We start from the raw sequence: 26,965 nt of genomic DNA, 5'->3' as shown, positions 1-26,965 counted from the left end.
ATACAGAAGTTCAAATTGCTAGCCAGAAATGAAAGAGGAGACATCACTTCCAAACTTAGAGGAAAATAAGAAGAATAAGGAATGCTATGAACAACTGTTGTTAGCAAATTAAATAATCTTAATGAAATGGACAAATTCTTAAAAGGGTACAAACTATAAAATCTGACTTAAGAAGAAATAAAATATCTGAATATATATAGCAAATAAATAAAATCAGTTTAGTAATTTTAAAACCTCCTACAATAAAAGACCAAGCCCAGATGACATCACTGATAAAATCTACCAAATGTTTAAAGATGAATTAATACCAGTCCTTTGTAAATCTTCCGAAAAATAAAGGAAGAGGAAGAATCACTTATTGACTTAAAGTGAGACCAGTGTTATTCTGATACATAACCAAGCAAGAAAGACCTCACAAGGAAAAGCAAAACAAACATGAACACAAAGCTACGAACCAATATTCCTTCTGAACATAGACATACAAAATACAACTCAACAAAATAGTAAGAAACCAAATCTAGCAACATATAACTAGGATTGTACAACATAAACATTTTTTACTAATTGTATAAATTTATGGTTGTCTTAATATCCAAAAATTAATCGATGTAATACATCATATCAATAGACTAAAGGACAAATATAAATAACTTATAATCTCCATGATAGTAGAAAAAGCATTTGGCAAAAAGTCTCACATTCTTTCATAAGAAAGACTGTCAGAAAACTAGGAATAAAAAAGAACTTTCACAGACTCATAAGGAGCGTTTATGAAAAACCAACACCATTATAATGAATGATGCAAGATAGAGCGCTTTCCCCCTAAAATAAAAAACAGACAACATACCTGTTCTTGCTTCTTATATTCAACATTGCAGTATAGGTTCTAGCTAGGACAATCAGCTAAGAAATAAATAAAAGACAAGATTGAAAATGAAAAAGTAAAACCATCTCTATTTGAAGATGATATTATCTTGCAAAAATACCAAAACACACAAATGCACACCCACACATACCCTACTGGAACGAATTTAAAAGTTCAGTATGATTGCACGATATGAGGCCTATATACAAAAATCAGTCATATTTCTATACACTAGCAATGAACAATCTGAAAATGAAATTAAGAAAAGAATTCCAGGCTGGGCACAGTGGCTTATGCCTGTAATCCCAGCACTGTGGGAGGCTGAGGTGGATGAATTGCTTGAACCCAGGAGTTCGAGACCAGTCTGGAAAACATGGTGAAACTCCATCTTTACCAAAAGAAAAGAAAATTAAAAATTACAAAAATTAGCTGGGCGTGGTGGTGCATGTCTGTAGTCCCAGCTATTCAGGAAGCTGAGGCTGGAGAATCACTTAAGCCCAGGAGGCAAAGGCTGCAGTGGGCCAAGATCACATCCACTGCTCTCCAGCTGGGGTAATAAAGTGAGACCCTGTCTCAAAATAATAATAATAATAATAATAATAATAATAATAATTCCATTGAGGACTTTCAACTTTCAGTCCAAAAGGTAAAAAGCTTGAAAGCTGTCATCCATTTCCTGTCCTCACAACAAGAAAGAAGCTAAAAAAAAAAAAAAAAAAAAAAAAAACCTGAAAATAGATAACTTTTCTTAGATATATCAGAGAATTTAGGTCACAGGGCAAACAACCATTATACAAAACTAGGGACACATTTGAATACATAGCGCTTACAAGGAACAACAGAAGCCACTATTGGAGACAACAACAGTCATAAATCATTAAAAATGAACTTACTCACTACTGGAGACTGAGTGTGGACTATAATGAGAAATTAAAATTCCTCTTGTCCCAGCTTTAGCGGGAGCCCTCACACACTTTCATAACTTTTACCTTCAGGAGTCCCACCAGGGGTCTCAGAGTGAAGATGGGAGAAAAACCTCTGGTGTTGTATTTTGAAATATACCCAGAGTGCTCTGTTCTTAAGAAAGGTCTGCCCTCAATGGAAATAATACTACCTGAGCCGAAAGGCTAGAGTGGGCTGGAGTTGGGTATTTCCTTTGTCTGAGGTTGGTTAGACTCTAGCAAAACCCCTTTTACCTTAGAGGAAGGTGGAAAGCCAAGAATTATTTGTGATGGTCACATCTCAGGGACACATGTTCACTAAAAGGTTCAGATCTAATCACAGGTTTGTAAAATGCTTCCCCTCTCACGGCAGCTTATCACCACATCAATAGGACTCTTCTATAATAACAGGCTAGAACAAAAAACTACAAGGCTAAAGAACTATTTAAGAAGGAGTCTCTAGGAGAACCCAAAGACAACAGGCAAGACTCAAACACATCATTAGATAAAAATTTAGTGTCTGAAATCATAACTACAACAAACAGTAAACACATTTGCTTGGCAAATGAACATAAAATCTCAATCAAAGACTAATGTTCTCAGTTCTTATTATCCAATACACCGTGTCTGGCTTTCAACAAAATAATTACAAGTCACACCAAAAGAAAACAAATAAACAAATAAAAAACACAGCCTGAAGAGACAAAGCATGCGTTAAAACAAGACTTAGATATAATACACATTTTGGAATTAGCAGAACAGAAATTTAAAATAACTATGATTAATTTGCTAAGAGTTCTAATGGGGAAAAGAAAAGGACAACATACAAAAGCAGATGGGTAATGCAAGCAGAGAAATGGAAACTCTAAAAAAAACCTCCATTTAAAATAGCATTACAAATAAAATACTTAAAAACAAATTTAAGAAAAACAATACAAGTCTTCCATTATGCAACAAACATTGTTGAAAAAATTAAGAAAGCCTAAATATTTGAAATGAGACCCAATGTAATGAATCAGAAGACTTAATATTGTTATAATATCTATAGTCCCCAAGTTGATGAGCAGATTCAGTGTGATCCCTACTGTAACCCCAGCTGGCCTTTTTGCCAAAATTGAAAAGTTAATTCTAAGTTCGTAGAGAATTTCAAGATTCCAGAATAACCAAACAATCTTGAGAAAGAACAAAGCAGAGGACCCACACTTCATAATTTCAATACTTGTTACAAACTTGCAGTAATCAACACAGCAATCAAGACCTATGGAATTTGTATTTCAATATACATATAGATCAATGGAATAGATTTGAGAGTCTAGAAATAAATCTTTGCATTTATTGTCAATTGATTTTCTATATGGGTACTAAGACAATTCAGTGGAAGAAAGAATTTTTTTTTTAATAAACTGCTGAGACAACTAGATACCCACATGCAAAAGAATAAATTTGGAACCTGACCTCATACCATATGAAGAGTTAACTCAAAATAGATCATAGACCTAAGTGTAAGAGCTAAAACTATAAAATTTTTAAAAGAAGCATAGGAGTAAATCTTTGTGTCCTCGAGTTAGGTGATAGTTTACTAGAAATAACAACAAAAGGTCAGCAACAATAAAAAATAAATATGTAAATTTAACTTTGTCAAAATTAACTTTTTTGCACTTTAAAGGATACAATTTTATAAAATGAAAAGATAATTCACAAAATGGATAAATATTTGGATATCATATGCCTCAAAAGGGATTTGTATCCTGAATATACGAAAATGTCATATAATAATGATAAAAACACAAATCGCCCAATTTTTAAATAGGAAAATAATTTGAAAAATATTACTCCAAAAATGCATAAATGGCCAATAAGCATACAAAAAGTGCTCATTATCATTCATCAAGAAATGCACATCAAAACCTCAATGAGGTGCCACTTCACATCCAATAGGATGATTAATATCAAAAAAGGCAGACAATAATAACTGTGGATGAAGATATAGAGAAATCGGTCCCCTCACATTTTTGCTGGTGGGATTTAAAATGCTAGAGCCACTTTGCAAAACAGAAAACAGTTTGGCAGTTACTCAAGATGTTAAATGCAGAATTACCATGTGATCCAGCAATTCCATCCCTAGGGTACATGCTCAAAAGAAGTGAAAAAATATGTCCATACAAAAACTTTTGGGCAAATGTCTATAGAAGCATTAGTCACCATAGCTAAAATGTAGATACAAGCCAAATGTCCATCAGCTGATGAATGAATAAAGAAAATCTGATATACCCATACAATGGAATATTATTCACTCATAAAAGGCTGAAGTACTTCATGCTACAATACGGATAAACTTTGAAAGCATTTTGTTAATTTAAAGAAGCCAGGGACAAATGATCACATGTTGTAGGATTCAATTTGTATGAAATGTCCATACTAGACAAATACATAGGTAGATTAGTGGTTGTCAGGTTATGGAAAATGGGCGAATGTAGACTAACAGCTAATGGTATGAGGTTTCTTTCTGAGTGATGAAAATATGCTAAAATTAAATAGTGGCAGTGATTGCACTGCTATGTGAATATCAACACCTTTAAATTACCCACTTTAAAAGGGGGATTACATAGTATGTGAATTGTTTCTCAATAAAGCTCTTTAAAAAATAGACTTAAAAGTGTCACCATAATTTCATGAAACTTTCATAATGGTAATTACTGTTTGCTTGTGTTTCCCTCCACATATTGGATTCAGAAAAAAAAATTGCCATTTTGATCAAATTAAGAACACTTTAAATCTTCACTCTAAGTTTCAGCTGAATCAAGTGATTGATCAATTAAGGTTTCAACTCCTTCCAGAATCAGCCAAAGATAGCAAGATTGCATTAACATATAACTCATTCTAAATTCACTTTCAATAACAATGTAGTGGATCAGTTCTCTTTCTTCAATCATTAGATATATATAATTATAACGATAATATATACAAAATCATTTTAAGCTAACATGCTAGTATAATACAGATTATCTGTTTGATGGACTATGGTGGTTTATTAATAAAATATTTTCCTAAAACAGTTGAAATTATGATTATATTAAATACAATGCTACATTGAAACTAAGTTTCAATTTGTTTTAGACATCAGAGAAATAATCTTAAGTGGCAAGCCAACATGTTTTTCTAGAAATTGTTTTTAGTCTATAGTCTATTTTATTTGAACAAAATTCTATTGATGTGCACAAACTCTTTGGAATTAAGAAGTTAATTCAATAATCAAAAGTCACCTTAGCTTGGCACTAAATGTTGCAAAACTATATGGGGTAAGTAACAGAAAGGAAAATGTATTTAGGTATTACGTTTCTCTTCAAATTACTAAAAACTCATATATCATTTATATAATTCATATACTCAATGTAGTCATGGCAGGAAACCTACTTATACACTGAGCATGCCACTCTCAACAAGTTCTGACAGCAAATCTCCCATTTTTAGTTGACAACTGTTACCCAGGCATAAAATATAATTTACCACATAGCAAAGCTGCCTTAATCATCCAGTTCTTCCAAAAATAAAACAAGTTTGTATGTATACTATTTCCACAATTCTGACCACTGACATAGCTAAATTTCTATTTGATAAACGGTAATTCAAAACAAAACAAAACAAAAAACAATGTTGTATGTTACCAGAAGCTTGGCAAACAACACTTCAGGCACTGCTTGCAATTTCTCTGGCTCTGAGGCAGTAAGAAGCATTGCTGATAATAATCAATACATAAAAGATAATTTTTTTTTGCTAACATCCATACATTTTGCAAAGTGTGTAGAAAAGGATACTACAATTATAAAGTTCTCTGAGAAAAATTAACAGGGGCTTTCCCAGTCAGAGAGATTTGAGAATCATTGCACATTAGATTCCATTCTTGAAAGGTCATTGTGCATATTAATACATTACAAATTCTGGAATCTTGTTTAAATTTGATCAACCCAGATTTTATCAAACATATCTCACAACATGTACTTTTCTCTGTTTTCTCTACATTTTCTTATCCCTTTCCCCAAACACACATATAAGCATCTTTTAATATCCTGAGCTTATGTCTGATTTCTGGTCCAGGATAGGCAAAAGTAAACTTCTGTTGATTGAATGAACAACCACATCCACAAAGCTTAAACAAGTGTATTGAAATCTGCACAATCAATGGATGAGGCCAAGGTGAAGCTCCTCTGTATCACTGTTGCTTAACTAAACGATCATATATCACATGTAAATTATTACATTCTCAAAAGCAAATGTGGTCGAAGTTCCTTCTGGTTCTCAAGCTAACAATGCAGGCACTACTTGATGGGTTTATTTTCCCTGGACAACTTGAAGTTGAACTGAATGTAGTTGAAATGACACCCAGAAGGGACTGTTTTCAAGGCAGTGTTACATGGTTTTTTTCTAGAAAGTTTAAAGGTGCTTTAAAGAGAGAAAGGGGTCCTTTTCAAAAGCCATGTGAATACTACAAACCATTAATTACAGCTACTCAGGAACTGAACTAGAATGAGCTTGCTCTCACTAATTTAAAGGAGCAAGCAGATGCAGAACTGGGGCTTAGCCCGGTTCTTAATATCATTCTCACTATGGCCACGAAAAGAAAAAAATAAATGCAAGGATAAAACTTCTCTAAGCAGAGCTGAATAAGCACTAGAGAAGCATTTGGGAAATTCATTTTTTACAGATGAACAGCAACCAACAATTCAGCCCTACATCTGCTGGGGGTGATCCAGATCTCTTACATAATAGACTTTTTTTTTGGTAACTGAGTGCAAAGTCTTTAATAATTTTTCATAAGCTTCCATGTGTCATGCTAAGAGTACATCATTGTTGCCGCATAGACTTTTTCTCTATTCCCTTCCATGTAATATTTAACAAAACAAATGTTAACTTATCCCAACATAGCACTCATTATCTCCCAAATTACTAAAAACTCATTATCTCCCAAGATGTTCCCCAAATTCTGCATGTGTCATACAAAGATCAAAAGCATGATGAATTGGAAAACCAAGCATGATGTTATGCTGGGCTTCAAGCTTTGGAAAATGACAACAGATATGAGTCACAGGTGTTAATACTTATTTATTTTATTTGCCTAGTGAAGGTTCACTCACAGATATCTTATTTAACAGTCAGTAATATTCACATTATTGCTATACAGTTGTATGAGTTTTAGCCCATATGAAGATTCTTGCAACCACCAGCACAAACAGATATTGATGATCCCAGCACCATAAAGAAATGCCTCATGCTGCCCCTGTAATTAACACACCCTTCTGTCACTGCCAATCCCTGGCAATCTCCAATCTGTCCCTATAGTTTTACATTTTCAGAATGTCATAAATGGAATTACAAAGTATTTAATCTAGCTACAGTCACTTATACTGATGCCTCTACAGATTTATCCAGATTGCACATATCAATAATTTTTCCCTTTTTATTGTCCATTTTATGCATATACCATAGTTTTTGTCCATTCTCCCACTGAAGGAAATTTGGGTTGTTTCCAGTTCTTGGCAATGGTACTTTTCTAAAAAATTATTAAGCAGGTTTATACATGAACATCAATTTTATTACTTTAGGATAATTTCCTGGATGTGGGATGATGAGGTCACATGGAAATTGTATGTTTAACTGTGTATTAAACAGCCAAAATGTGTTCCAGAGCAGCTTTGCCATTTTATATAATTTGGATTTGAGCAGACAAAGCTACAGTATTCTGGGAGGAAAAGATACTTCTTAGGTAGTTTACATAAGAAGAAATAATTTTTTTACAGCAGAAGATGAGAAAGGGAATATTAGATAAATCCAGCTCTGTGTATCTGAAATCCAATTCACTTGGTTCATTTGTTCTTTGAAGATAAATACAGTATAAGATAAAAATTGATGAGCATTAAAATGTAGTTACATATTCTGTAACTACAGTTTAGTGTGAAATCATTGCATCCCTAATTATGACTTCTGTTCTGCTTAGAACAGCTGGTATTACTGAATGTTTCAAATTGTGCCACAGACTTAGTGTGACAAGATCTCTGAGGATTGTTTCCTTCCATTACCAGGACACAATGGCAAATTGAAGCACGAAAAACAAATGCACAGAACAAGCCAGAAACCCAGACTGAGCTATAGGCCAACTGCAGCCAGATATTTCAAAAGGAAGTACTCTACCAGGTCCTTCAGGGAGAGCGGTAGAAATGAGAAAAGATTTGCAGGCCATTTACTTATAAAGGAAGAAAAATATGTAGAGAGACTGATTCCTTGATGACTTCTCTTGAGTTTCTGGATCACACCTTCCTAGAGGAACAATATAGACCAATACATCCTGTGAGTATATTAGTGTGTCTGAGCTGAATTTCTGTCACTTACCATATAAACTGCTTCACACAAATGCTCTATTACAACTCTGTAAACAAACCTAAAAGAATACAAATATGGAGGAAAAACAGGGTCAATATGTAAAAGACTGAAAATAAACTCCAAAAGATCATGTCACTGTGTTTGGATAGCAGAACCACATGACTGTTTTCTGTTTGTAAAAATGTCTATTCCTACGTTTTATTTGATGAACTTTTATAGACATGTATATAAGAATATATGATTTCAAAATACATTATTTCCACAAAAGGCTTGCACTTTTTCAAGAACATATAAATCTGCAATGAAAGAATGCTCCATTAACAAATCACACACATTTTGTTGTGTGCTAATCACTTTTTGGGCGGGAGAAAAAAAAGTCAAATAATTTAATGGAAAGACTTTAGTAACTTGCAAAAGCACAGAAACATTTAGATTTTTCTAAGTATCAGAGACAACCTTTATAAAACGAGGTTGTGTTGTGTGGCTCTCAGTTACTGTTTTAGACAAGTGATCAAGAAAACCTGTGTTGTTCCAAACCTAAGCAAGACCTTGCATTTGAAAGTGCAGATAGTTATTTCCGGAATGTTTAAACTCTGCCTTTCAATTATCCAAATATGTTCTCTTTCAATTCTTGGTGGCTCAATTTGCCTTAAATTAGGAAAAGTATATTAAAATCTAAGAATCTTTTCTGAATTTATGATGTCATTTCCATTAATGGATTTCCATTTTGTGAAAATAGTTAATTTCACTAAGCTCAGGGTAGCTCAGCAGTGGAAACTTGTCTAGTTTAAGATGTAATGCTTGTATTTCCTTATAAACATCAGTAGCGCTCTTGGTTTATCCCTGTAGGGTTCAGTTTAATGTGTTTCACTAATCATATCCATCCCAGTTACAATTTTGAGGGTTTGGTTTTTCAGAAACCATTTATTACAAAATGTCTTTTTCATCTGAAGAAGTAGCTCAGTAAATCTCCAGGAAAAGTTTGTGAGGCTTAAATATCTGACTGATTTATGTTATTTTTAAGTATTCTGTAATCCAGTGCTGAGGGAGCCTGAGGTGCAAGGATTGCCTAAGACCAGGAGTTTGAGACCAGCTTAGGCAACATAGGGAGACTCTGTCTCCAAAAAAAAAGAAAAAAATATTAGCAGGGCATGGTGGCACGTATTGTACTAGCTACTCAAGAGGCTGAGGAGGCAGGATTGCTTGAGCCCTGGAATTTGAGGCTACAGTAAGCTATGATCAAACTGCTGCACTCCAGCCTAGGCAACAGAGTGAGATCCTGCCTTTAATAAATAAATAAATAAGTCTTTACACTGGAGGGTTTTTCCCCAACAAATAACATAATGTCATAACTTCTTCCACCAAGGACATTAATCTGCAAAGTTCAAATGTTCCCAGTGAATGATGCAAACATAGCATCTTATACTTTCTTACCTCCTCTTTTCATTTGCATAAACTGGTTAATTTGCATAAATATTTGCATAAACTGGTTAATTTTTTATTACATCTTTGGAACATAACATCAACTTTTCCACATTTACACTGAGTTTCTCAAATATCTACCTTGTGGGTGATTTGATCTTACTAGTTCACATGTAGCAGTTAATTAAATTCAAAAAATACCATTCCCAAATCTGGTTGTTCAACACCTCAGTCAGTCCCCACCTGGAGAGAAGGTGAACTGCCTTTCTCCCTAAACTTACATTTTAAACACTGGTACTATAGGAGCTGACAGTTATTTCCCTCAAATAGTTCCTTCTGGAAAGGTGCAGCATGGCACATTTGGCCCTAAAATGTTTCAATCACTAAAATGGCAAATTCTGATAGCAATTTAAAACCTTCTTTCCAATTCAAAGCCTTCACTTCAAGGTGCTCTGGTTAAATTGAAATTTCCTTTCACAAAATAACACTAACTATTCTAGTCTGAATTACCATCATCACTCATTGAGCTTTCTCATTTCACCTAACCAGTGTGCCAGCTCCCCTTCTGTCCTCTTTCTGATCAGCTCTTAAGAGCCAGACTGATGTTACAAGGCCAGTGCACACATGCAGATGTGCCTGGGAGCCCGCTCTCTAGCTCCTTCCCTTGCTCGCTGAGGCTGGGCTTCGCGGTGATAATAAGCAGGAAACCTGGAGCCTCATTGTGTTCATTTGTATTCAGAATCCACCATTTCGCTGACTGTGAACATTCTGGGAGTTACTTCACCGCCCTGTGCCTCAGTTTCCCCTTCTGTAAAATTGGAAATCTAATAGCAACCACCTTAGAATACTGTGGACAATAGCATAAGTTAATGTAATGAAAGCACCAAAGAACTTCTGGCATGTAAGAAGTACTCAATAAGTGGTCCTATCAGTATTATTTATAGAATGACATACACTGTTCACTGTGCCGTACAGTCCCTACCATTACCCAGGGAAACAGGCTTACCTCTGCTGCACTGGCCTTGCAGGGCCTAAGTTTCACTATGCTCCTTCTTCATACATAATTCCCCTGGAATCTATATCCATGTATTTTGCCTGGAATACTATTCTCTTCTTCCATTGCCACTACTCAATCCTTGGATTTCAATTCCAGCATCACTTCCACAAGGTCTCTCTCTCTGATTGAACCATGTTCACCTCTGGGCATGCAGCATTATCAGCCTCTTTTATTCATATTTTCGGAGAACCAGAAAAAGTTGTTATTTTAATTTTGGAGAAATCCATAATGATTATGATGTGATTTAGTGTATAAAATATTTATAAGTGGATTTTTTGTGAAGCTGAAGGGAAAGAATGAGTGACCTTGGGGACTGAATCAGGGAATAATGGATAGATCTGGATATTAAAAGTTGGATTAGAATCTGCCTCAACTTTCTGGCAAAAATGGTACTAAAATCTATTGATAACCACAGTGTTGGGCACCATTATGAGGGCTGTGTGGATAATACCTCACTTAATTTTTCTGAAAAGTCTCCATGTTAAGTACTATTTCCTCCATACTAGACATGAGAAATCTAAGGATTGAAGGGATGTGCATAATATTACACAGCCTACCAAAGGCAGAGTCTGGAGGTGAATTTAGACCTGACTTTCTCACATCACCTTTGCACAGCAGGTATCCTCTACGCAAAGGCAGAGGCGAGTGAAAGACAAGATTTATTCAGAAATCACTGAGATGGTCAGGGTGGGTGGGGGCAGAATATAAGAGGTATTGCTATATGAGGCTGAGAAGGTAGAACAAGACTAAAGCAGACAGGAGAGCTCTATGTGTCTACCAATGACAGCAAAGAACCCAGTCAAGTGAATCCAGGCAAAGGGCAGTTGTTTCATCCTTAGGGCCCAAAGGGGACCCGAGCTCACTTTCTCTGGGAGCCCAGATGGCCCTTAACTCTCTCCTCCTCTCTTTTCATTCTATGGACAACCTTCTTATGCTTATACATGAACTTACATGTCTTCCAGCCTTCAGAGCTTGGCACTCTATACAAATGGACTGTAATTTCTTGGTCACATAGTTCAAACTATGTAAGGGGATGAATATATTCCTTGGTGCCGTCTTCCTGCTATGCAGCTGGTTGCTAAGTCACCTGATACAAACAGGAATTAAAAGACTAAGGTAATTCCCTACAGGGTGGCTCTCAGTTAGAAGAGACATTCCAGAATAGGTTAACTACATATTGCATACTAAAGAGTTTGGACTTTGTCTTGAAAGGTATGTTTTACAGTTCCTAAAATACTACAGAACATTGATTTGTAACACATTAATGCAAATTAACCGCATTCAACAGCTGATGTGGTATACTTTGAATCCCGGGGAGAAGTTCTCTGATTAAATATTGACTATCTCTAGCTTAAAATTTGCAAGAAATTATCTATAACAAGAACTGAGAGGTAATATGTTCATCATTTTTTAACATAACACATTTAGCATTGCACTGACAATTATCTGAATACACAACTGTGTATGCCAAAAATGAGAGAAAAGTAGTTCTATATTTAAGACAATAGATAAGCCCACAAATTACCTGAACATGTTTACATCACATATACTTTAGTTTGCCAGAAAATATACCATCATTTTGTTAGTTATGATTAGGGGAAGGGGAAGGACATAATTAATGGTTCTTTCACGTCCTACCAATTATACAGTTCACAGCAAGCCCTGCAAAATAAACTTTGTCACAGAACGAAAACAAGTATTCTCTGGAGTAGCGTGACTCAACTTTATAAAGTATCACTTTCCTTAAAATAAATTCAAATGTGCTTGGATAATTAAGGGAAAAATTAATAACATGGTCTCCCTACAATCACTCTTACATTAAACTCTGTACATCAAAATCAAAATTATTTTTATGCATGATGGGCAGTTTCCCACTGACAATTTTCTAAATTGCCTAATAATTTTATGTAGCATAATTACAAGACTCCTTCTTGTGTATTTTTCCTTCTCTTTGCTCCCATCTGAATACAAATTAAGGGCACTCATTAGCAAACCTTTGTGGTAAGCACTTACATTGTAATGCTGCAACAGAGCTAAATGAAATAAATCTAACAGGAAAGCCCTTGAAACACTTATTCACTTAACAATAGGGCATGCAACCATATGAATGACATTTTCCAGACTAAGTGACTTTCTGAATAAAAATAGGTGAAAAAGTGAAGGCAGATTGATTGCTCATGAATTGCTTTCATTTCTAAGACTTCACTGAGCATTTTTACCCATATAATCCAGCAGTATCTGCAACTCATTATTTGTAAATCTGACCTCACCAAATGTTTCCCTCTGGAATGGTTAATTTTAATGTCAATTTGGCTAAATGATGGTGCTCAGTTGTTTGGTGAAATAGTAGTTTTGATGTTGCTAATAAGGTATTTTATAGAGTTGATTAATATTTATGATCAGTTGATTTAAATAAAAGAGATTATCCTTGATAATGGGTGATGAGTGAGCCTCATCCGATCAGTTGAAGGCCTTAAGAGCAAAAACTGAGGGTTTTCAGAAAGAAGGAGTTCTTCCTCAAGACTGTAAGACAAGAATCCTTCCTGTTTTCAGCCTGCTGGTCTGCCTACAGGCTTTGAACTTGCCAACACTCAATTATATGAGTCAATTCCTTAAAATCAAAATCAATCATCTCTCTCTCTCTGTGTGCTCACACACATATATCTTCTGTTGGTTTTGTCTCTTGGGGGAACCCTGATTGATATAACCATATTTATTCATTCCTTTCTCCACAGATTGGACCCTAAAGGTATAGCTTATTTTATTGTGCTTCACTTGATTGCAATTTGCAGATACTGAGTTTTTTACAAATTAAAGGTTTGTGACAACCCTGCATTGAGGAAGTTTATATCAGTGCCATTTTACCAACGGCATGTGCTCACTTCCTGTCTTTGTGTGTCTTTCATTAACTCTCTTAATATCTCAAACTTTTTCATGATTTTTATATCTGTTATGATGATCTGTAATCCTGATCTTTAAGAGGTTACTACCGTAAATGTCTTGGTGCAGCACAAACCATGCCCATATAAGACAGTGACATTAATCAATAAATGGTATGTGTGTTCTGACTGCTTCACCAACCAGCCATTCCCTTTCTCTCTCCCTCTTCTCAGTCTACCTATTTCCTGACATGCAATATTAAAATTAGGCCAATTAATAAACTTACAACCGCCTCTGTGTGAGCAAGCAAAAGGAAGAGTCACATTCTCTCTCACTTTTAACCTAATGCTGGAAATGATTAAGCTTAGTGAGGGAGGCATGTCAAAAGCCGAGACAGGTGGAAATCCAGGCTCCTTGTGCTAAACATTGAGCCAAGTTGTGAATGCAAAGGAAAAGTTCCTGAGGAAAATTAAAAGTGCTACTCCAATGAACACACAGATAATAAGAAAGCAAAAAAGCCTTATTGCTAGTATGGAGAAAGTTTTAGTGGTCTGAATAGAAGATCAAACGAGCCACAACATTACCCTAAACCAAAGCTTTATCCACAAGAAAGCCTTAACTCTCTTCAATTCTATGAAGGCCGAGAGAGGTGAGGAGGCTGCAGAAGAAAAGTTGGGAACCAGCAGAGGTTGCTTCACGAGGTTTAAGGAAAGAAGCCATCTCCATAAAATAAAAGTACATGTGAAACAGCAAATGTTGATGTAGAAGGAACAGCAAGTAATCAAGAAGATCTAGCTAAGATAATTGATGAAGGTGGCTACAATAAACAACAGGTTTTCAATATGGATGAAACAGCTTTTTAATGGAAGGGATGCCATCTAAAACCTTCATAGCTAGAGAGAAGTCAATGACTGGCTTTAAAATTTCAAAGGAACCGCTGACTCTCTTGTTACATAATGCAGCTGGTTACTTTAAGTTGAAGCCAAGGTTCATTTATCATTCCGGAAACTGTAAGGTCATTAAGAATTATGCTAAATCTACTCTTCCTGTGCTCTATAAATAGAATGGCAAAGCCTGGATGGCAGCATATCTGTTTACAGCATGGTTTACTAATTTTAAGCCCACTATTGAGACCTACTGCTCACACAAAAAAAGATTCTTTTTAAAATATTACTGTTCATTGACAATTGCACCTGGTCACCCCAGAGCTCCAAGGAAGGTGTATAAGGAGATTAATGTTGATTTCATGCCTGCTAATACAACATCCATTCCACAGCCCATGGATCAAAAAGTAATTTCAACTTTCAAATTTTATTATCTAAGAAATACGTTTCATAAAGCCCTAGGTGCCATAGATAGTGATTCCTCTGATGGATCTGGGCAATGTAAATTGAAAACCTTCTGGAAAGTATTCACCATTTTAGATGCCATTAAGACTATTAATGATCTATAGTCAAAATATCAACAATAACAAAGGTTGGAAAGAAGTTGATTCCAACTCTCATGGATGATTTTGAGGGGTTCAAGACTTCAGTGGAGGAAGTAACTGCAGATGTAGTGAAAATGGCAAGAGAACTAGAATTAGAAGTACAGCAGGAAGACATGATTGAATAGCTGCAATCTCATGAAAAAGTTGAACAAATAATGCATTGTTTCTTAGGGAAGAGCTAAGAAAGTGTTTTTTTTGTTTGTTTGTTAGATGAAATCTACACCTGTTGAAGATGCTGTGAACATTGTTGAAGTGACAACACAGGATTTAGAATATTGCACAAACTTATTTGATAAAGTAGTGGCAGTAGTTGAGAGGATTGACTCCAATTTTGAAAGCAGTTCTGCTGTAGGTAAAATGCTATTAAGCAACATCACATGCTACAGAGAAATATTTTGTGAAAGGAAGAGTCAAATGATACAGTAAACTTCATTGTTGTCTTATTTTAAGAAACTGACAAAGCCACCCTAACCTTCAGCAACCACCACCCTGATCAGTCAGCAGCCATCAACATTGAGGTAGGACTCCCCACCAGCAAAAGGATTATAACTCACTGAAGGCTCACATGATTGTTACCTTTTTTTAATCAATAAAGTGTTTTTTAATTAGGATATGTACATTTTTTGACATGATGCTATTGCATATTTTATAGACTACAGTATAGTGTAAACATAACTTGTATATGCACTGGGAAAACAAACATTTCTAGTCACTTGCTTTATTGCACCATTTTCTTTATTGCAGTGGTCTCAAACCTCTGGAAACTGGAACCACAACGTTCCCAATGTATACCTACATTTACCTATCATTATAATTCTTTCAACTGAATTAAAACAATTCCCTGTCATTATTTGCCCACTCTTAGGAAACATTAACTGTAATATCACAAATTTGATGTGTTAGTTTTTTTTCTTACTACAACACATTAAGACACAACTACTGACCTTTTTAAAATGGTTATCCACATGAAACGTAAAATCATGCTAATGGCTCCTATGCCACTCCAGAGAATTATACTCCAGACTCATTCTTCTTCTTGACTTTGCTTGGATTAATAGAATCAACTTTTTCCTATAATATGGACTCAGTTTATCTCGCTTTCTTTTTCCCATCTCTCTTGATTTCTCTCAGCCACATGTTTAACTTTCTTTCTATTACTGCTCTGCCAGAATTTAGGCCTCTGTTACCTAAAACCTAAGATATGGAATTTCTGGTGTGCTAAGGCCCCACCTTAATTCCCTCCATTCATATTAACTGAGCACTTGGCGAAACAATTGTCAGAAGCCACAGTTGTGAAGATAATAGCCTTTTTCTGATCCCAGAGCATCTTACAATTTAGTGAAGGACTCATTCTCAAACAGTTATTCACTTAGAACTCAGAGTAAATACTCAAATGTCTGAGAGCTTAAGAGAGACATCATAGTTTTCTGATGAGTGTTCAGAGTCCAGAGATTAGGCTGGAGTTTTCTAGACAAAGAACAACTAAGGAGTGGAGGAAATATCAGTAGATTTGAACGTTTGCAATTGTTGATGCCTTCATTTGATGTTTGAGGACAACAGAGGCTCTGAGACATGCCTGAGGTTACCCCAGCTCGTTGCAGTGATACTAATTATACTTTTGGTCGTGGCTTCCTCAGCCTCCATTCCTCCCAGCAAGAGCTTGTTTTGAATTAAGGTAGACAAAAACAAACAAACGTCATTTGGTAAAATCAGTCTTTCCTTCCACCTGTCCTATCTTTCCCTCATCTTTCCTCCTTCTTTTTCTCCTCTTTCTTCCTTCCTTTCCTCCTTATAAATATCAAGTAAAAAACACTGGGCCAGGAGCGGCCCAGCACTTTGTAATCCCCTGTAATCCCAGCACTTTGGGAAGCTGAAGCAGGTAGATCACCTGAGGTCAGGAGTTCGAGACCAGCCTGGCTTACATGCTGAAATCCTGTCCGTACTAAAAATACAAAAATTAGTCAGGGATGGTGGTGGTGCCTATAATCCCAGCTGCTCAGGAGCCTGAGGCAAATCTATCCAACAATTTGTCCAGTGTAAATTCTTTGAAATACAGATTTGCAATAGTTACCTTTGTATCTGGTGATAAGTAAAATCAGAAATATACCATATTTTATCAACTTTAAAATGTAGTGAATTTTATGATACAACATCACTTTGTGTACTACTGAGAGAGAAAACAATCACACAGCTATCATGAGACTAATTCCAGAGTGCTAACGTATGCAAGAATATTAATTTTGGAATTGATAACACAGTATTTTGAGATTTTAGAAATTCATCTGTGAACTTTTTCTTTTCTTGAGATACAAGAAAAGAAAAGATACATTTGGATATCACAAACATTTGCCCTTTTAAATTATACAATTCACTGGTTTTACAATATTCAGAAGGTTGTACAATATTCAGAAGGTTGTACAACCATCAACCTCTCATCACTCTTCTCCCCCAAATCCCATACCTATTATCAGTCATTCCCCATTTTCCCCTTCCCTCCACCCCTTAGCCACCACTAATCTATTTTCCGTCTCTGTGGTTTCTGTGTATTCTGGACATTTTATTTATATATATACATATATATATATATATGTATATATGGGCTCATATAGTATGTGGCCTTTTCTGAATGGTTTCTTTCATTTACATAATGTATCAGAGTTCATCTATGTCGTGGCATCCCTCCATGTATTTTTGAGGTCTTCATTATCAATGCCTTCATTAAGAAATGGTCCCCATTATATTATGTTTAGAATATAATAATACATAAGATAAGATCCACCTCGGCCTCCAAAAGTGCTGGGATTACAGGTGTGAGCCACCACGCCCAGCCATAGATTTCTTAATGACCACAAATCATTAAGAAATCTGTAGCAGTCATCATCTTTACCAAACAAAAACCTTAATTCTCTTTTTACAAGGAGTTGGACTCTATGTTTCTTCTCTTTGGGCCTGGGTAGACTAACTGCTTTCAACAATACGGTATGAAGGAATTGACCCTGGGTGACTACTAAGGCTGGGTCACAGAAGACCATGCAGGCTCAGCTACCCTCTGGTCTCTTGGGGCGCTTGCTCAGGGTGGGAAGCCAGTTGCCACATAAGAAGTCTGATTATTTTAAGAATACAAAGCTGACAAAGCCACATGTAGATGCTTTGGCTGACAACACCAGCTGAGTTTCCAGCTGACAGCCAGCATCAACTGCCAGCCACCTGAGTAAACCATCTTATATGAGCAGGCCAATCAACCACAGCCCAGAAAATGTTTGACTGCAACAGTGTGAGGGATCCCAAGAGAGAACTGTCCACCTGGGTTCTTTTATAATTCATAAGCCACAAAATCATGAGCAAAATAAAACAGTTGTTTCACACCACTAAGTTTTGGGCTAACGTATTATACAGCAAGAGTTACTAGAACAAAAAAGCAGTGAAGAAAGTTGTTTTTTCTGACAATGAGCCATCCAGACCACTCAGTATCCAGCACAAATAATGGACACATTTTTATCCCACGTCCTTCATGAAAGAATGTTGACTATTATTAATATTTTCTACCCAGCTCAGACTCATTAGACTCATTAGACTCTTTGTTTATCCGGGCATGGGTTCCCTCCCTTTCCACTCCCCAAATCATGATCTCATGTGTTCTTAATGGAGTGCTAATTTATTATTTATAAATAAGTTTGAAAATATATACACAAGCATTATCCAAATCACTATTGGTTTCTTCCAACTGCTTTATGCTTATATGCCACTATTAAATAACTTGTAAACCTGCCATTGGTTTGAAATATATTAATGAAGTGTTCTTCTGTACAAATAAAAATGACTTATCTAATTCAGAAATGCTTTACTTTAGGCCTAATTATTGAAGTAATTGGTAGATAGTCTTGATAACTTGCTCAGAAAATTTTCATTCTAACCGTAAACCTTCCATAGTTTTTGGACTGAATTCTCCCTGCCATAAAATAAAAAGGCCTAAACTTCTTAAAATACAGATCCCCTATTACATGGGGCCACCTAGGTTTCCCCATCTATCATTTCCCTTCAGCCACCCTCTGTGCCAGTCTAAGCATAATGCTGATATATGGCATTATATATAGTCACTTATTAAAATGAAATTCCACATGTGGAAAAGTTTCCTCATCATGTTTATAGAATTAGGACTTACAGATTTCCTATTCTGCAAAATTTTTCATAAATTCTCAGCAATAAATAATGTATTCCTCCTTGGAAATACAGCACCACTCTTAGTCTATGTGACTTCCTCTCTCTTGCATTATTATTATCATGGTATCTACCTTACATAAATAGTTTTCCCAAGAGCTTTCCTGGACTAGATGATTAGCAAATGCCACTGAGGAAAATCACAGAAGAATAAATAAATAAATAAATAAGAATACATATATATAATATATATATGAAATGTATAGTTTTGTCATTTTCCTTGAGAAAAGTCAACATGTTCTTGAAACGTTCATTAAGAATTGGAGTATAGATTTGTAATATGTAATAACTTTATAAATTTAACCATTTAACTTCATGTGAAAAGATACTTCTTGTGCTAAATTGATCTATTTCATGAACTAGTTAAAATATCATGTCTGAAAAAGGTACATTCATCTTTTACTTAAGGAGAGTTGAATTGAATCATGAACTCCTTGATGATACATCAGTTTTAAGTGGTTTTGATCACATCTCAGAGCCTTTGCACAGGATATGCACTGTGCTGAACAGTCTTGACCACAGTATTTGTTTACACGATGTATACTCTTTTTGGGGCATCCTCTCAAAAGGCCTTCTCTGACCACTTTAAGTACCTGTCCTTTCTGTTTTCTGTAATAACATCTTATTAGTTTCCTTCGAAGTACATTTCCAAATTGTTACTTTTCTTTTTCTTTTCTTTCTTTCTTTCTTTCTTTCTTTCTTTCTTTCTTTCTTTCTTTCTTTCTTTCTGTCTCTCTCTCTCTCTCTCTCTCGATGTAGTCTTGCTCTGTCACACAGGCTGGAGTGCAGTGGTGTGATCTTAGCTCACCTCAAGCAATTCTCCTGCCTCAGCCTCCTGAGTAGCTGGCACTAGAGGCACGCACCATCATGCCTGACTAATTTTTGTATTTTTAGTAGAGACAGGGTTTCACCATGTTGGCCAGGCTGGTCTTGAACTCCTGACCTCATGATCCACCTGCCTTGGCCTCCCAAAGTGCTGGGATTATAGGCATGAGCCACCACACCCGGCCTATATTTTTCTATTTTAACATGTAAACTTCATGAGGAGAGGGATCTAATGTCTTTCATTCTCCACTGAATGTGTAGCTCCATTCAGATTGCCTGGCAGAGTGAGCGTTCAGTATACAGTAGTCATAAAAGCAAAATAACAGTGATCAGCTGTCCACCCACGCACATCTAGGGTTGACATAAATCCATCTGTAAGCTAAACTAAGCACAGTAATGCATTATTTTGTGTGTCTTTATTCTCTTCACACCTTCTTTATGAGGGACAAAGTCATTTTCCCATTTGACAGAAGAGTTAACTACCACACAGAGGTTCCTTAACTTTTACACAATCACAAATTCATAAGTGATAGAGTTGAGGTTTGAACTCAAGATTATCTGATTCAAAAACCCAATCTTATCACCACTTTGCCCTTCCATTTAGAGTAGGTTACTTCTGTATCCCACCCATGGTTTACATATTCCAAAAAGAGAATTCCTGTTGAAGGCAATTTAAGGATGAGAAAGGCTAACACCTTTAAAAAAACATTATATGGAAACAGTTCATACCTGTAGGATTCCAGTTTTAATTGTTCTCTTCTGTGTCTCATTTATGTCTAATGATGGATCCTAATCTCTATTTAGTCTGCTCTGCCCATGCTATTTCTTATTGTGATCTTCTAAAATTGAAGCAGGATCAAAATAAAAGACACTGGAAAAAAAATAAAATAAAAAGACACTGGAATGGTGGGGGCGGGGGTGGGTGGTTCTTACAAAAGGTTATTTACTGGGGAAAGTAGAACAAGAAAAAAAATAAGAGGATTTATAGATACCCTGGATATGAAAATAATAAAAAGAATAGTAATTATGATAAGAAGATTCCAATTTGAATCTTCTGGAAGTCTGGAAATGAAAGGTCCATAAAAATAAATTACATCCTAGAGAATAGTCGTAACAGAAAATAATTCAATTTTGTCTTTGGATAGAGGAAAACGGTACTTGTCTCAATGTACAAAAGACCTAGTTTCTAAGTCAACAAGCTCCCAAGCTCATGGGATTAGACAATTTTTATGTACTCAAAATATTAATAAGAAAAAAAATCCTCAGGAGTCAGAATGTAGTATTCTATCACTTTCTCTGACTGAAGTCACATTACCTCCCTGCAACTCAGTTTCTTTGTCTGTAAATCGGGCAATAGATATCTGCATTACCCAAGTTCCAGTGTTACTGCTGGGCTTCAAGCACATAATGCAAGGCAAGGTGTGAAACCTTTAAGAGTCTGAGCTTTTGAGGTAGAATTGAGAAGTGACTGAAGGAGAAGACATGATTAACACAAGATCTGCATTTCCATGAACTTGCAGTGGAACCAGGGTCATTTAACTTTCCCAGGCCAGTCTCTTTCTCCCTCACTGGTTTGTCTAATGGCCTACCTGAAAGTGCTCTGAAGGCAACAATGTGCTGTAGAGATATGAGGTATTATCATTGTTGTTGCTATTTAAATTATTTCCCATAAGTTCTATGATTAATTTATCAGAGAATTTAGTTATGTCCCATGAACAATGGAAAAGATGTGTCCTCAGCTACAATTATCCCAAGTCTCCTAATACTTTCATATGTGAATCAGCAATATAATTGCTATGCAGAAAATTAAAGTAGGCTTAACATCTAAGTCATCCAGTCCCCTTTATAATGAATTGTTCATACTTCTTCCTGCTTATCAATCACTTTAACTCTTCTGACAGGCTGTCCTAAATTACTGATGCTGTTTGAGGCATCATCTTGACCTTCTATCTCCATGCCTTTTGACAATATTGACCTTGATATTAGCAGCAATGGAGCAATGCAAATTGTTTTTAATGTACCATATTCCAGAGCTAATGGTTGGACAACATTAGAAAAAAAAATGATTCAAGCAAATCAATTCAAATCTGAGAGAAAAACTTTCTCAAACCTAGTTCTGTAAGTTAACTTGCCAATCTACTCAGGGTCCAATCATTTGCGAAATATTTTAATAATCTTTCTAAGCAAAAAGAATGACATCACTCCAGGCCAGGCGCCATGGCTCACGCCTGTAATCCCAGCACTTTGGGAGGCTGAGGCAGGTGGATCACCTGAGGTCAGAAGTTTGAGACCAGTCTGGCTGACATGGCAAAATTCCGTTTCTACTAAAAATACAAAAATTAGCCAGGTGGGGTGATGCACACCTGTAGTCCCTGCTACTCAGGTGTGCATCAGGAGGTTGAGGCATGAGAATCACTTGAACCCAGGAGGGGGAGGTTGCAGTGAGCCAAGATCATGCCACTGCACACTCCAGCCTGGGCTACAGAGCGAGACTCCATTTCAAAAAAAAAAAAAAAAACTACTGAGATCATTCCAAAGATAGAAAAGGTACTTTCATGAACAATCTCTGTCATGCCATTAACACGTGATCTCTTCCTACTCTACCCTTCACTCACTTTGTTCCAGCCACCATGGCCATTCTTGAGGTTCTCAGGCAAAGCATGCCACTCTCGGCACAGGGTCTTTGCAAGGGCTGCTCTCCCTTAGATGCGCTTGCCCCTGGTATGCACACATCCTTCTAATTCACTCTCTTCCTTCAAACATCACCTTCACATATCTAATATAATATGTGACTTGCCAAGAGAGGCCTCGTTCGACCACTTTTCTGAGGTCTTTTTCACTTTGTTTAGTACCCTCATTGTCCTCAACCACACACCATCCCAATTTCCTTTGGAGCACTCCTTCATTTGTTCCAAATATTCATCAGAACAGAAATTGTGGATCGTTCTCTCACCACTCTAGACCCAGCTCCTAACTCAGTGCAGCAGGGACTTAAGCAGTTGGATGAGTGAAAGATTTAATCCACTCATCCTCAGCAAGTCTTTGTAAAGCACTCTTGCTCTACCAGAACCTGTGCTCCATGCTGACAGGGGAAAAAATGGCAAAATGAGGAATACGTCAGAATCTCAAGGTGCTCTCAGACCAGCTAATGGCATTTAATGCAAAAATGGGTGTCCTTTCTGTTTACAACCATGTTCGTTATAGCGCATTAACTCAGACCCCATAAGATTAACTGTAATAGACTCCAGTTAAGACATGTGGCATCCTAACTTTGAAAATTACTAATTCCTTAGCAAATATACAGAAATAACTATCTCAGAAATATTTTCCCATAATTTAGGAAAGCTTTTATGTAGTAAAATGTCTCTCTATTTATTACCCATTCATCCTTCATTCATTCATTGAATCATTCATTCAGCAAATAAGGTACAATATAATGATTGAGATAGCAAGATTTAGAGTCAGAAAATGTGGTTCTAAATTGCAGCTTCTCTATTTAGTCTTGTAACTTTGGCAAGGCTGTGCCTCACATAGACTGGCTGTAAAATTGGATAATAATAGAAGTGAGACATTAGGTGAGGTTAAATTAGGACCTCATAGTCCCAGCAGACACTAGCCCCTGAACAGCTGCATCCTACCCAGGCTTCTTACTAAGGTCCTCTTGGGGTGGCACAGTACCATGCTACCCTTTGCAGTCCAATGAGTACCAAGAAAAACCATCCCGAAGGGGTGAGCAATGCAGTCTTACACAGGTTTGTGAATTTGAATGACCCAAGTCTTCCTATTCTGTATTCAGATTAACCATTTATACTAAGGTTTGAATGCCTTCTCCCTAATTGTGATAAATACTTGGAAAGAATAAAAACCTAAAATGTCAGAAAGCAAACAGTCTTGAGCATGAATGGCAGAGCTCACTTTCAGCCTAGAATTTAGTGTAATTCCAATATCTAAACATTTAACCTCACAACTTAGGTCAGCAAACCTCAAGTTACAAAATTCCATAAATAATTCAGGGCATACAAAATTGTTTTTCATGTATTAGTTCACTTTTAACCCCCTCCCCCAAAATTTGTTGAGGTTGAGGGTTTTACCATTTTACAGATGGGAAAACTAAGACCTAGAGATTCGGAATTGTATGTCCAAAGTCATATTATTGATAAGATATAGAAATGAGCCCAGAAGGCAGGTCTGATAAAGGAGAGTTCATACCCCTGTCTGCCATTGTCCCTCTATTTCTAAATAAGCAAAAGCAAGCACTTGACAAAGAATTCTGCACCCTCTTAAGTGTTTTCAGTTCTAGAAATATCCCCAGGAGGAAGAACCATATGAAAACTTAGAGGCTGCTATTTTTCTTTCAAACTATCTTTATTTTATATCAAAAGCTCATGTTTTAAATCATGTGCATTAAAATAGATGTCATTGGGGAAAATGTTTAAATTTCAAGATTCAAAAGTGATTTTGAAATATGTATGCCCTTTTCAAGCTGAGGAGGAAGAGTGACATATAATCTATAAATTATAGTGGAATACTGTTAATTCTAATGAAAATCTGGAAGGGCTGTTGCCAATTAATGAATCTTGCAAATAATTAAATGACACAAAATGTTGGCTAAAGGGCAGTTTTTCTGAGTGGGGGAGGAGTGTGTATTTTTTTGCTGCTGAAGACAAGATGCGGATGACAATCTGGACCCTATTCCCGAAGACTGTGAAAGGATTTACAAGGTTTGAATGATGGGATGCTCAAATGCATAGAGTGTTCACTGAGAAAATAGAGTCAATATTTCATCATTAAGTCAATGGTTTTATGAAGTCCCATGGAAGCTCCCCTGGAAATAATTACCTAGCATGAAGGCTTCCTTGTGTCTTCATGTGTTTCAGACAAGAAGGTATGTCACGTCTTTTCTGTGGTTGTACATTACTCGTTCTTGACCTCATCCTAGGAAAGTTATTTTTGCAAAGATCACATAGATTCCTTTAAATTACAACAGCTATGAACAACAGGTGCTTTGAGTAAGCTATCTTTTTTAAAAAAGTTAAAAACACAATTATTGAGATACATTTCAGCTGTCATTTCTGTCAAACTCAAAAGCAAAAATGAGAAAGAGGATCTCACAGAAAATAACTTGGGACCAAGTCCAAAAACACAGGATCAATTTTTGCTGGAATGATGTCTTCAGTGTCTTTACTAGCAGGTACACACACTCACACATGCACAGGCACCCACATAGACGTATTTGAACCTAATTCTGAATGTCAAATAATAACTAAAAGTTTTATTGATTTCTTTTAAAATTTAGGTAAAAGAGGATATTATAAAAAGATTCAGGTTAGTGATACTGAAAGAATTCACTGCACAATTCACAGGCTGTCCCTGGAAAGATGAAGAAGGAAATAAATGAGTAAAAAAATTCTCACATAGTAAATATGACTTAAAGTTCTAAAGTCGTACCATCTGGCCTGTTATACTGTGTGGGTCAGTCTGTACCTGAGGAACCTGTTTGAGCAACAGCTGAAAATAAATAAACAAACACCAAATAAAAACAACTTCTTCGGTTAGAAAAGGAGGAAAGCTTGTTTTTTCCCCCAAAGTCAACCTTCTGATTACTAACTAGGCACAGCTATAGACATGACTTTATTTTCTTCTTTGCCTGAAATTTCAGAAAGTTCATGGCTGAATATTGTGGTTAACAGAAGTAACATTCTATTTGGGGAATCATAACTACCAGCACCCTTATTTCTATGACTATTTATTCTTAATAAATAGTATTCTTAATTAATGTATAGCTTCTCAGTGGCTTCTTTAAAATAGATATGCCTCTTATGATAACATAAGAGGCTAAATATTTATAATCAGAAGATTTCAAATGCTTTCTTTCTAAAGATGTTTCTTAGAAAATGTCAACATAAATAAAATCAAATTTAATAATGAGGTTTTATCATAGAAACCTAATTTGATTAATTACTGTTGATATTTCTCAATATCAGTTGGATTTTATATTAATTTTATTGCATATAAACTTTGTTTTAAATAACTGAGTAAAGCCAATAAAGCAATAGAACATCATCTTACAAACTTCTAGGTGCTCTCATATTTTTATTTTCTATGACTTTAAATGAATTATGATATCTGATTTTCCAAATTAATGCCAAATAAAAACTTTATAAATCTTAAGAAAATGAGGTTGAATTACTAAAGGCAAATATCAAAAGCAATTTAATTCAAATAAAACTGAAATAAGAACATCAAATAATTCAAATGAATTATTTTCGTGAATTGACAAGATCTAGGGCCCTAGGTATTCTAAGATCAAGAATTCCATAGCCCCTATTATTAAAAATTTTACTAACAAGTAGAGAAGCAAATCAATAAGCTACTCTAAGTGTCCTATATCCGGGTGCCCCTCATGTAAGAGAAGGGAAGAGAAAATACTGTGTGATCTACATGATCTGTGGAACCAAAGTGCATTCAAAATACCAAGCTGTCCTGTGATCCTGCCTCATACTGTATAGAATCTGTGCATACTTCTCTCTATCTAGAAGCAAAAGACAGATATCAAAATATATGTATATGTGTCTGTGTCTATATATAATGTGTGTGAAAATACACATACATATTCATATATACATACATTATATATAGCTACACACCCATATACGTGTGTATGTATAAATTTTGTATATTATAGATTTATATTGCATATGTATACAATATAACATATATAAATACATGCACATATACATTCTTATGTGTTTATGTGTAAAATCTTCTTCAGTCTTCTAGGTTAAGCTTACCAGACACCTCTTTTTGGGAATCATCCTGATTTACCCATTTGGAATTACTCATAGATATTCTGCATCCCAGGAAGCCCTGAGTGGCAGAAACGGTGGTGGAAT

The 26,965-nt window shown here is 35.8% G+C and overlaps 1 protein-coding gene across 13 annotated transcripts in view; it reads right to left on the bottom strand.

Moving 5' to 3' along the window:
- Positions 1-26,965, bottom strand: part of NRG3 (neuregulin 3) — a 1,116,866-nt gene that overhangs the window by 560,550 nt on the left and 529,351 nt on the right. Inside the window, exon 3 of one of the 13 annotated variants that reach the window (XM_054660303.2) lies at positions 1,574-8,118. The exons of the other annotated variants lie outside the window; for them this stretch is intronic. Within the exon in view, the coding sequence (XP_054516278.1) occupies positions 8,109-8,118 (10 nt within the window). The 3' untranslated portion in view covers positions 1,574-8,108. Of the gene's footprint in view, positions 1-1,573; positions 8,119-26,965 lie in introns of those variants that run through there. 13 annotated transcript variants of the gene reach the window in all.

Source organism: Pan troglodytes, chromosome 8 (assembly GCF_028858775.2).
Source record: "Pan troglodytes isolate AG18354 chromosome 8, NHGRI_mPanTro3-v2.0_pri, whole genome shotgun sequence".
In the NCBI taxonomy this organism is placed as follows: domain Eukaryota; kingdom Metazoa; phylum Chordata; class Mammalia; order Primates; family Hominidae; genus Pan; species Pan troglodytes.
The sequence above is the reverse complement of the archived record's forward strand: the minus strand, read 5'-3'. Positions and strand labels throughout refer to the sequence as shown.